The sequence below is a fragment of the Girardinichthys multiradiatus genome, chromosome 20, assembly GCF_021462225.1.
Source record: "Girardinichthys multiradiatus isolate DD_20200921_A chromosome 20, DD_fGirMul_XY1, whole genome shotgun sequence".
In the NCBI taxonomy this organism is placed as follows: Eukaryota; Metazoa; Chordata; class Actinopteri; order Cyprinodontiformes; family Goodeidae; genus Girardinichthys; species Girardinichthys multiradiatus.
In genome coordinates, this window is record NC_061812.1 from 38,992,082 (window position 1) to 39,003,674 (window position 11,593).

The 11,593-nt window shown below is 38.0% G+C and overlaps 1 protein-coding gene across 2 annotated transcripts in view; it reads right to left on the reverse strand.

Annotated features, from left to right (window-relative positions):
- Positions 1 to 4,070: 4,070 nt before the first annotated feature.
- Positions 4,071 to 11,593, reverse strand: part of eogt (EGF domain-specific O-linked N-acetylglucosamine (GlcNAc) transferase) — a 29,485-nt gene continuing 21,962 nt past the window's right edge. For both annotated transcript variants that reach the window (XM_047346671.1, XM_047346672.1), the window contains 5 exons: positions 7,207 to 7,275; positions 6,893 to 6,954; positions 6,640 to 6,759; positions 6,172 to 6,274; positions 4,071 to 4,618 (listed from right to left, as the gene is read on the reverse strand). In XM_047346671.1, the coding sequence (XP_047202627.1) occupies positions 4,472 to 4,618; positions 6,172 to 6,274; positions 6,640 to 6,759; positions 6,893 to 6,954; positions 7,207 to 7,275 (501 nt within the window). In that variant the 3' untranslated portion in view covers positions 4,071 to 4,471. The remainder of the gene's footprint in view (positions 4,619 to 6,171; positions 6,275 to 6,639; positions 6,760 to 6,892; positions 6,955 to 7,206; positions 7,276 to 11,593) is intronic.

The following is an 11,593-nucleotide window of genomic DNA, read 5'->3' on the forward strand; positions in this document are numbered from 1 at the left end:
AACACTTTTCTGGACACAGATGAGCGATGCAAGATTTAATTTACTCTTGTTATACCTTCCCATTACATATATAGCTTTTTTTTCTTTTACTGGGGCATTGGTTTTGCCAAAATTATGATCACTCCTTTCATGTGTTCAAGTTCTGAACAAAACAGCGCTTATGTGTTGTGGTGATGCTTACATTGTTTAGGCTGAAGTTTGTCTTGCTGAGTCGTATAATATGGAGCGGAGTTATAGGATCTCATCTGGAATAATCCTCTCACCCCACGGGAGAAAATCATCAGAGAAAAATCTGCTTTTAACTTTAGGGATACCTTTTCCTCTAAGATCAATATTCCTGCATTAACCTCCGTGTTCATCTGCAGTGTGGATGACTGGAAAAGTTGGCATGGTAAGATGTGAAAAGTGCATTGTAATAGATTTAGGCTGAATCCCATTTCCTAGACTTACCCATAACCATAGCCTTTATCCCTTTGCTCTTAATTTAAAATATCCCATTCAGAAATGACAACCCCTCCTTTAAGAACCTGATATCACCACTGATTCCTTGCATACAAACCTACATTACTGATTATGCCAGTATGTGTTCTGTAAAGAGTTATCGGTCCTTAAACAGACATTATTTTTTTACCAAATGTTCCATTGTAAACATAAAACCCACTTGAAAATACTTGAAATGCATTTAGATTTTTTTTGATAATGTATCACAAGTAGTGGTTCCAAAATACTAGACTTTAAGTATGGTAGCCTTTAAAAATACATGAGATGTATGATGCTTACTTATGGCCAAATGTAAGATAGTACATTTATGTTTCCCCCATAGCAATATATCAGAATACATCAGTTTTTCATTTATGTTGTTATCTGTAGATAGTACAACATAACTCCTACTGATTTTCCTAGTATTTTGTTTTCATGTTGAGAAAAACTGAAAATGATGCAAAAACCAAAATCAATATTTATCAATCTAAACATTATGATTGCTGTGTGGGTAACATTTTTTAAGCTGAGAAATATTTCACTCTTTGCATGTTCAGGCTTAGATTGAAATCCATTCTAATATATTTGAATACTTCAAACTGGACATTATAGAGGTTATTGTGCCATTAAGCATATTTTAACTAAGAAAACATTCATATTTAGAGTGTATTTGCAAGCAAATTTTCAAATATGCCACTGAAAAGTCTCAATTTTTAGGGGTATGAAGCAAATCTCTTCAGCCCTACCCCTACTCCACTGAAACAGATTGAACATTCTACCCTCCAAACAATTAGTGTTAAATGTTTGGCCATAGACTTCAGCAGTGAGAAGTGTGTCTTTGTGGATAATTTACATTGTGTTGATAAACATGTTCAAAAGGTCAAATACAAATAACTCTAAGGTCGCTTTAAGGCGATAGAAATTATGCCAGTGAAAAACTAAGGCAGTAGAAGCCAGAGGAAGTGGTAGAAATCATAATAAATTCTCCTAGGGTATATCGTGCTCATAACATAACTCATTGCTCAATTTAAAGTGTGATCAGACAATCTCTGAGCGCAGTAATTACAGCTAATCTCTAGTGTGGAGTCAGTGTTTCTATCCTGGTGCTCTAAGGCCTTCAAGTAATAGGAAAACACACAATAAGACCCGTTTATCTACTACATGACTAAATATAACAAACTTTAGAAAGCTAATATCTATAGGACATAGAGCCGAGGCCTGAGGCAGAGAATGTGTTATGTTTGCTCAGATGACAAAGTGTAGGAGCAACATCACTAATTGCACTTGAGTGCACACTCTGTGCCTGCAGCCAGAGACGCGTACACGCTTTCAGGAGCAGGAGAGAAAATTCTAAAGCCTCATACCTTTGTGAATAGATGCAAGATTTTTACCTTAGTAGTTTCTTTTTTTGCTAAAGTCTAACTCGACCATTCAGTCGACGGGGTTTTCAAGCTCAGATATACTGGCTCCTTATGTTTTTCATTCTGCTTCTTTTACGAGGTCACTGGCAGCAACCCGAGCAGGGGCAGAAATAGTGTCCAAGTCAGTGTCTGTCAATATTCCGAAAGTTCTTAGACAACATCTGCACAAAAGTTCCACTGCCCGCTGCCAAAACTGGTGATACAGAATTAAATACAGCGGAGCAAACATTACCTTCTCTGCTGTAACTGTATTTTATTTTTCATGGCACCTCTGTACTAAAACAGCCAGGAGCACATCCAGAGGTTGACATTGCGCCTCATGGGTGGTGTTACACTGCCCCCATGTGGCGTTATCTTGTCACTGATGAAACAAGAAGAGTTTTGAGGTTATCCAGATTTATTATAGTAACAGTCAAAACGGAGAAAGTGCCCTTTTCCAAAGAGCGCTTTTCCTTTTTTACACCGTGGCTCTCTAAAATAATGAAACAAGCAGGAAAGGGATGCATGGCATCAGCAGGAATCAAACAGGCAGAAGCTCCAGTTTGCCCCCTCTGCAAGGTCAGACTTTGAAACATGACTGATTAAATTGAGACGAGTTAAATCTCTGATGTTGCGCCAAACTTGCAGAGAAAAACATGCTTCAGCATTTTTTAAAATAATTTATTTCAAAATAGTACACTGCTTTTGAATTTGTCAACAAGTTGAACAAAACCACCGATAAATAAAACAGCACTCAGAGGGAAACTATTCCGGATTGCATTAGGCTAAAAACATCAAAAGCAAGTACAAAAAAACTTTAGATGTGGACTGACAAAAGTTCAAACAAAAATGTAAACAAATGTTTAACAATAAAAGTTAACAAACATAATCTCATAAACCTGGAGTGTTAAACTTTAGTTACTTACACAGACTTTATTTGCTTAGTCAATACTAACTGCTGATGCCTTTAAAACCCAAACATTAACACTGATGTTTAAAAAGAATTAAACTGCAAAGTGGATGTACTGTGATGAGAACATCTGAACCACATCTCATCACTAAGTCAGACACAGTTACTGCAATAAACCAGACCCAAACAACAAAAATGAAATATGTATGAGGACTTGTTGATGTGTTATATATACAGTGCCTTTCAAATGAATTCATACCCCTTGAGTATTTACACATACACACAATAACAAACAGCAGTAATATTGTGATTTTATGGGACAGATCATCACAAAGTAGTGCATTATTGTGAAGTGGAAGGAAAACAAAGCATGGTTTCAACATTTGTTTTGCAAATAAAAATCTGAGAAGTGTGGTATGCATTTGTATTCGCCCCCCTAAGGTAATACCTTGTAGAACCACCTTGGTGCAGTTCTCATCTGACCAGAGGTTCTTGTGGCTTTGTTAAAAAAAAGGGTTACTTCATGCCACTCTTCCACAAAGGCTAGAAGTGTGAGATGCATTACTGATCGGACAGTCGAACAGTCGAGAAATTCTTCCAAATGAGCTGTTGACCTCTGCAGCTCCTCTAGAGTTAGCATGGACCTCTGTGTGGCTTCTCTGAATAACTTCTCCACAGCTTGAATAGCTTCTCCAAAACTTCATCCCTGAACTGTTTGCTGTGTTTCTTGGTCTTGACGATGCTGTGTTTTTACTAATGTTCTCTAACAAACCTCTGAGGCTTTCACAGAACAGCTGGATTTATACTCACATTAAATTACACACAGGTAGACTATTTACTGAGTGTTTGAGTTCTTCAGAAAATTGGTTGTAATTCATTTTATCTGGTGGTATCAGATTTTTATTTCTAACAAAATTTGAAAACAATGTATCCCCTTCCTTCCACTACTGATTATGCATTCCTTTGAGTTAGTCTATTAAATAAAATCCCCCCAAAATACTGTGAAGTGTGTTGCTGTAATGTGACAAAATGTGAAAAAAGAGGTGTGATCACTTTTACAAGGCACTACATGTACCTAAGGTGTCAAATTGATCTCACATTACAGTGTATTTTTCTACACTTTAATTGTGTGGTAAAAAACTTTAAGTAACTGCAGGAAGAATGTAAGTGTGGATCCAGCTCTGATGAAACTACCCTTGACGTTCGGCTGGTTGATGCTGGCTGCGCCCACAAACTGTACTGTGATTGTCAGCAGCTCTCGAGAGCCCCCCCCCCCCCCCCCCCCATCAGCATGACAGTGATCGAATCGGACGGGATGTCGCATGTGAAGGTGTGCCAAAACAGCTGCTCATTTACCAGCTTTGACGACACGGAATGAAGTGGATGCTGTAGAGGTAATGAAGAAACATGGGAGACGTCTTATTGCTCTCCAGCTGCTTCAACTGCGCGCAGCCTTTAACTGATCTGACACTAATAAGGCTAGTGAAAGCTACTCAAATATAAGCTGTCGCCATACTTCTTGCTTTCATCTGGACCTATTGGAGCAGCAGACCAGAGGTGACAAATATAACACTGTGTGACTGAGATTTACTGGTCAGTGTAAACGTCTTCTCTTTATGATTCAAGGTAAGATCTTAACAGCAGGCAGACATCTGCGCTCCCCGCTACACTCGGAGACACTTCAGAGTTCATCATGATGGATACTGCGCCGCCATTTGGGATGTTGAGTGACATAATCAGCTGCCTCCAGCACAATACGCATAAACTCCTCCACATCAAAGGAGTAGTTGGTAAATTTAGGATGGTCCCCAAGTGCAGGATGATGGCCCTGGAAGAAGTATGAGACATGGCTTTTGGAGTGAAAGAGAAGGCATAATATAAAAGCATAACAGGGTGTTTTTGTGTTTTCAACCTGCCAAAAGATTGGAATCTGGTCATTTTTAGTACTATACCTGTAAACGCACATTGTACCTAAAAGTGTTATGCAAAAGTTTTAACACATCTTGAACTTTTTCACAGTTTCCACATTACAACCATGCGACTCAATGTATTTTTCTCAGATTTTATGCAATAGACCAATACAAAGTAGTGCAAAATTTTGAAGCGGGAGGAAAAGGCTACATTTCTCAAGATTTTTAAACAAATGCATTTGGCAAATGCAAATTTGGCATGGATTTGTATCTATTGTGAGATTTAGTTTGAAAGTGATATTTTATTTTTACCAACATGTTTCTCTTGCCTAGAATTCATTTTGACATATTGGAGTGGCCCAGCTAGCGACCCAATTTTGGAGGGAGCTAAGTATTAGGCTCATGGCAAGGAGGTCTTCCAACCTCAAAGTCTTGGAGCTCCTCACCAAAGATACACTGTTAAAATTCCAGTGAAGATATGCAAAAAGCTGGTCAGCGTTTGTATCAAGGATTTGACTGATGTAAGGCCAACAAAGATTGTTCTACTGATTATTGAGAAAGCTATAAATAATGCCGAACAAGCCATTTTGTATTAAAATGTGAATAAAAACAAATAAATATTTTTTACACTGAATCTCCTGTTACATAGTTTTCTCATCGGTTGAGAGGTGCCTCTCTCATTTTCTATCAGAAACAAACATCTTGGTTGAATAAAAATAATATTAGATTTAAATCTGCCAGAAGTATGAATAATGTTGGGCTTCACAGTAGTCCTGCACTCTGCACATCTGGCCTTAGTGACAAAGTTACAAGAACTGTTGAAAAAAGCCATAAGAAGTCTGGTTAGCAGTTTTCCACCAGCCGTGTAGAGGACACAGCAGCCATCTGGAAGAAGGTGTTCTGCTCAGATGAGACCAAAATTCAACTTTTTGACTTAACAAAACTAACACTGCACATTATCCTGAATAAATCATCCGCCTGCCAAAACATGTTGGTGGCAGCATCGTGCTGCCACCACCATGAACCATGAATTCATGGGATATTTTTGGGACAAGAACAGGGAAGCTGATGGGAAGATTAATGAAACTAACTATAGGGAAAACCTGCTAGAGCCTGCATAAAACAGTCTCGAGGTGTGTAAAGTCGACAGAGACACTTGCAGCTTTACTTACAGCTAAAGGTGGTCCTACAAAGCTGAAACAAATACCACTTTTTTCACATTATTTGCTAAACATTTAAAAACAATGCCAAGTTTTAATTCCAATTCATAATCATGCACTACTTTGTGTTGGTCTATCACATCAGTTCCCAATAAAAGACATTAAAGTTTGCAGCTGTAACATGACAAAACGTGAAAGGTTTAAAAGGTATACTTTTACAAGGCAGTTGTACAATTATATCGATGTGTGATGTAGGATAAATAAAATAAGAGCTTCCACCTGGATAATAGCCCATGCGGGAGTTTCCCTACCTTGTCCTGGGGGAGCACTTTGTCCATTTTCTGCCAAGTCACATATCGAATACCCCGCAGGCGAGCCAGATCACGATAGCAGCTCTCATCCTGACAGTTATATCTAAAACGGTCAGATGCAGACGCTCAACTCTTGTTCTCTCCGCCATGCCTCTCTCTTCCCCTCAATCTCCCATTCTTCATTGCACATGTGCCCATCATGCTTCACTCTCTAGTGCCATGCATAACTATCCACACACACACACGCCCACACAGAAAAATACCACCAGGGCTACCACACACATGCCTAGACTTGCCAGGTGTGATGAGTGCCTGATTAATTAGGTAATATTTTATAGTCATACACTAAGTGATTGAAAAAGTACTTTAGAGAGAGGATGCTGCCAAACTACCTACTCCCCTTCCTTTCCCGAAGCCTCTCATAACGTTCAGGACACAGCGTGTAAAACAAGACAAAATGTAACTCACAGCTCAAAGATGATGGCCCAGTCAGGGAGGAAAAGGAGGTGTGTGAGCCCGGCGCCATGCATCCCTATAAAGATGTCCGAGTTGTGGGTGATTCTCAGCTGCTCCAGGAAGGGAACATCCCTGAAAGACACATGAAGATTTCCACAGCTGTCTCCTTTGTAGTGAAAAACAAAGGTTACAGCAAAACATTTTCTTTTATCGTTAAAAAACCTGTCTCCATCTGAGCAATGCCAAGCAGCGCTCGTTAACTCACCTGTATTTGTAGTCCACCACACTGACCTCCAGCAGAGGCACAGTCTTGAGGGCATTTACCAGCTGTAAGAACAGTGGGATGTGTTTTGTGAGCAACGAGAGAGAAAATGGCCACTGTATAAATCACAAGCCTTTTTGTACTTGTACTGTTTTATTGCAACTAAGATGTTAAATAGGCACTTAATGGAGGTGGGCAGTAAATCAATGACAGAGGGATTGCTGGGAGTAGGGGGAGCAGAAGAGTTGCATAAGTAAAGGAAAGAGAAGGAAGGAGAAAGACAATGAAGGAAAACAGGAGCTAGGCGGTGAGCTCACTTCCACTTGGTTTCGGATCCGTCTGTATTCTGTGCTGCGTGCCAGCAGGGTGACACGAACACGCCCCACCTGAAAACAGAGATGATCCATCAGCCAAGGCAGGAAAACATTGGCAGATTGGAAAACAGCTGCTATTTCAAAATAATCTTAATAGTTCTGCATCGCATGACTCTGATTAACATTGAACTAGGCATCTGAAACCACTTTAAGAGTCGTTTATAAAGCTGAAAGCTGTTTTCGTAATGGGCAATACAGTGAGCACAGACTCCTCTTGTTTCTCTAGTCTACACCGCCACCTTGTGTTCATAATGAATATTTATATCTTTTACAATAAACCTGACATTTATTGTGAATCTTAAAGTGTTCAAATTCTAGGTTTTTCTGATGTAAAAAAAGACAAATCATTTCATAACTTTTTCCACACATAATGTGACATTTATCCTGTAAAACTAAAAACTAAACAAAACAAATCTGTCTAAAATGAAAAACAGAACTAAAACCTGGTTGCATAAATGTGCACACCTTTGAACTGTTACTTTGTGGAAGAAATGTTTGATTCAATTTTCTTTGGGGTCTATATCTTGACTTTTCAATATTTTCCTGCGCAACCTTGAAAAATGTCTTCAGATTTAGATTGTGAGGACATCTCTCCGTTTACAGATGTTCTGTTGAATTAAGTTATGCACACTGGCAAAATCTTTCATAAACATCTGTGTGAATTTTCCTCCCTTCAGGTCATTCCTTTTGTTGATTTAGGTGTACATTGTAGACAGGTGTGCTTGAACCCACTATGATACTGAGGTCCAGCACATTTTTCATTTAAGATTTCCATATTTTCTAAACATCTGAGAATAAAATACTGCTGTGGGCCTTCATGATTAGTAGTCGAGTCTAATTATCTGCTGGTCCAACAATATTGAAACAATGTAATGGTAAAATTAGCTAACGATTTTCTCAGTCTGCTATGGTGCCATTTCGCTGTTGTAGCTTCTGGACTCACTTTGATCGCCATTATCACAAAATCTAAACCTCTTGGATTTATCCTTCATTTATTATCCTCGACTAAATGCAAATTTCTCAGTTTGTCAACTGTGGTACATTTATTTTCCTTGTAAGACTACTTAAAATAGCAGTTTTAGGGCTTTGTTAAAAACTCTGGACCGAGTTTAAGAACCACATACAGTTCAACCTCATTTTAAAGCTTTCTAGAAAAAAACAGGTAGTAAAACTGCCTTTTTTTGATTTTAAATGAAATTTCATTCACTCAGTTAGTCAAAAAAAATACTGATTGGCAAAATATTAAAGTCCAAGTGTGATTTGGCAAATTAAAGGTAAAGCAAGTCAAATTAATAAATTAAAGTCAAAAGTAATGTATTTATTTTTATCATACTTTTGTCATCAGAACAAGCCTAGAAAATTAAGCATTTTTCTATACTCAATTTTCTTATTTTGAAACACTTTCAAAAAATCATACAGGCAAATTCCAAGGTGAAATTTTGGAAGGAACCGATAGTTGTGTTTGGTTTGTTCAAATCATAACACATTTTCCCAGGGTTTTGGGAGATTTTAGCCAGGCCTGGATCTTGTTTTTGAAGAAAAAGGAATTCTGTCCTTAATGTTTGGACCAGACATATGAAGACAACAGGACTTCGTTATGTTATGTAGGACTCAACCAGTATTGGTTGGAAATTCCTGCAGCTTCTTCAGTGTTGCTGTTGGCCTCTTGGCATATTCTTTAACAACTTTTAGTCTTTCCAGCACTTATGGAGACATATCCTTTTTTTGTAATGTTCCTGTAGTTCTGTATTTTCACCAAATATTTGTGACTGCTTTCATTGTGCCATGGTGTATACATAAGGTTGGATAATTTTTTTGTATGCTTCTCCTGATACCTTTGTACAATGACAGCCTTTTGATCCTTTGTAACCAGTTTGCAAACTAAATTTGGTTACATTTTAATCAGATTCACTAGAACTGATAGTAGGTGTTGGACATTTTGTTGCTGAATATTGGACCATTTGTGCGTTGATGGACGCCACTATGCTGTTCAGCATCATCGGCCATTTTGTACCCCAGGATAGTGTGCTACTACAAATCCCAGCGGGAACTGCGGCTGATAGGACGGGGTCGTCACAGCTCTGATGTCACAGTGGGCTATATAACATACTCTGAGACCTTTCAGCTTTGCAGTCTTATATTCTAGGTTCTTCAAAGTAGCCACCTTTTGCTTTGATTACTGCTCTCTTGACTCTCTCAGTCAAAATAAGGTTAAAGTTCCCCACGTTTCGGCAGAAGCGGTTGATTAAACAGTGACATCTAGTAATAGTTATCAATTATTACTGAGCATTTAATAATTGTAATTATCAAGGGCTTTGAGCCACAATTACAACACCAGAGGACATCTCTGGTTTCGATTCATAAATAAGGATTTTTGGTTAAGAAATTAATTTTCTGAAATTATGATTTTAAATTATAATTCTTGATAAATATTAATTAATCAATAATCCTAATCCCAACATAGTTGAAAACTTGAGAAGACTGAATGCTGAAATTGAGTCAATGGTATGGGTGTGCTCATTTTGTTTATAATAAATTGGACTTTCACTTGAATTTTACAGAAAGTGTGTCACATTACATGTTCCAAACGTTCTTCAAAAAATGTATTAAAATCTCGTTTTTTATATTAGAGAAGCCTGGTATTTTAATAGAGGTGTGTATACTTCTTAGAGCCACTGAAATCAAGGAATATAGATTGTTTCCTCAATAATTCAACGGATTATTCTGAAAGATTTTTACAGAAAGTAACCAAATTATAACAGCTAAGAGCAACATGTAAAAATACAGTGCAGTCCTTATTTCTCACCTTTGACTAAGGGTAAAAACTTAAACAGAAAAAGATGCCTTCCAAATGAAAACATAGTACAACAATTATGATGAGGGTAAGAAGAGTGGATGATTAAGGAGAATGTAGACAGCACATAAGAGATGACCAGGAGTCTGAGTAACTTCTTGATGCCATTAATCTAGTGATGAAAAAAGAAGAGTCCAGAAAGGGTTATGACCAGAGAGGTCTCTTATTTCAGTTCCTGGTCCGGTATTAGCAACAGACCAACGTCTCACTTAAAAGACTTTTATCATATTTTTTGCAATGGCTATGAATAACCCATGAGCTGCTTCAAAGAACTGAGAATGTTCACAGGATTTACTGGTCATAAAGATATGATCATTTTAAATGGGACACCATAACACATCTTTGAGTTCTGCAGAGTTCTAGATTAGAGGATGAATAGAGGATTGTGATGTTTCATATAGTTGTGTAGCCTGTGCTCTTTCAACACTGCAAAACTGATGTCTTTCCCTGTGTTACTCACAGTAATGACAAGGTCAACAGAAACCAAGGCCCTGAATGATTAAAAGACATTTAAAGTTTCAACAGAGATATTTTCATTAGAATGCCTCACAAAATCATTCTTTAAATCTTGGAAACACAGAGCTGTTAAAATATGCATAGTGGGTTTTAGAAGTGAATAGGGCTATAGACTCATATGTACTAAAACTTACTGCCAGCAAGGCTGATTTGAGTTAATGAACTATCTATAACCTCATCCGTTTCCACTTAATATCATTTTTCTACAATAAACAAAATTCCCACCTTATGTAGGATTTTGTTATTCACGTCAAGGTGATCAAAGGAGTCAACGACCTGCGTGTGCTTTTAGAGGATGCAGCTGGGATTGCAGGACCAAAGTGATGTAGACTACAACTCTGGAGCATTCAGGTAAGTGATATGCTTAATATATAGTACTGGACACACCTTCTCATTCAAAGAGTTTTCTTTATTTTCATGACTATGAATATTGTAGCTTCACACTGAAGGCATCAAAACTATGAATTAACACATGTGGAATTATATACTGAACAAAAAAGTCTGAAACGACTGAAAATATATCTTATATTCTAGGTTCTTCAAAGTAGCCACCTTTTGCTTTGATTACTGCTCTCTTGGCATTCTGTTGATGAGCTTCAAGAGGTAGTCACCTGAAATGGTTTTCACTTCACATGTGTGCCCTGTCAGGTTTAATAAGTGGGATTTCAAGCCTTATAAATGGGGTTGGGACCATCAGTTATGTTGTGCAGGAGGTGGATACAGTACACAGCTGATAGTCCTACTGAATAGACTGTTAGAATTTGCATTATGGCAAGAAAAAAGCAGCTACGTAAAGAAAAACGAGTGGCCATCATTACTTTAAGAAATGAAGGTCAGTCAGTCCGAACAATTGGGAAAACTTTGAAAGTGTCCCAAAGTGCCGTCGCAAAAACCATCAAGCGCTACAAAGAAACTGGCTCACATGAGGACCGCCCCAGGAAAGGAAGACCAAGAGTCACC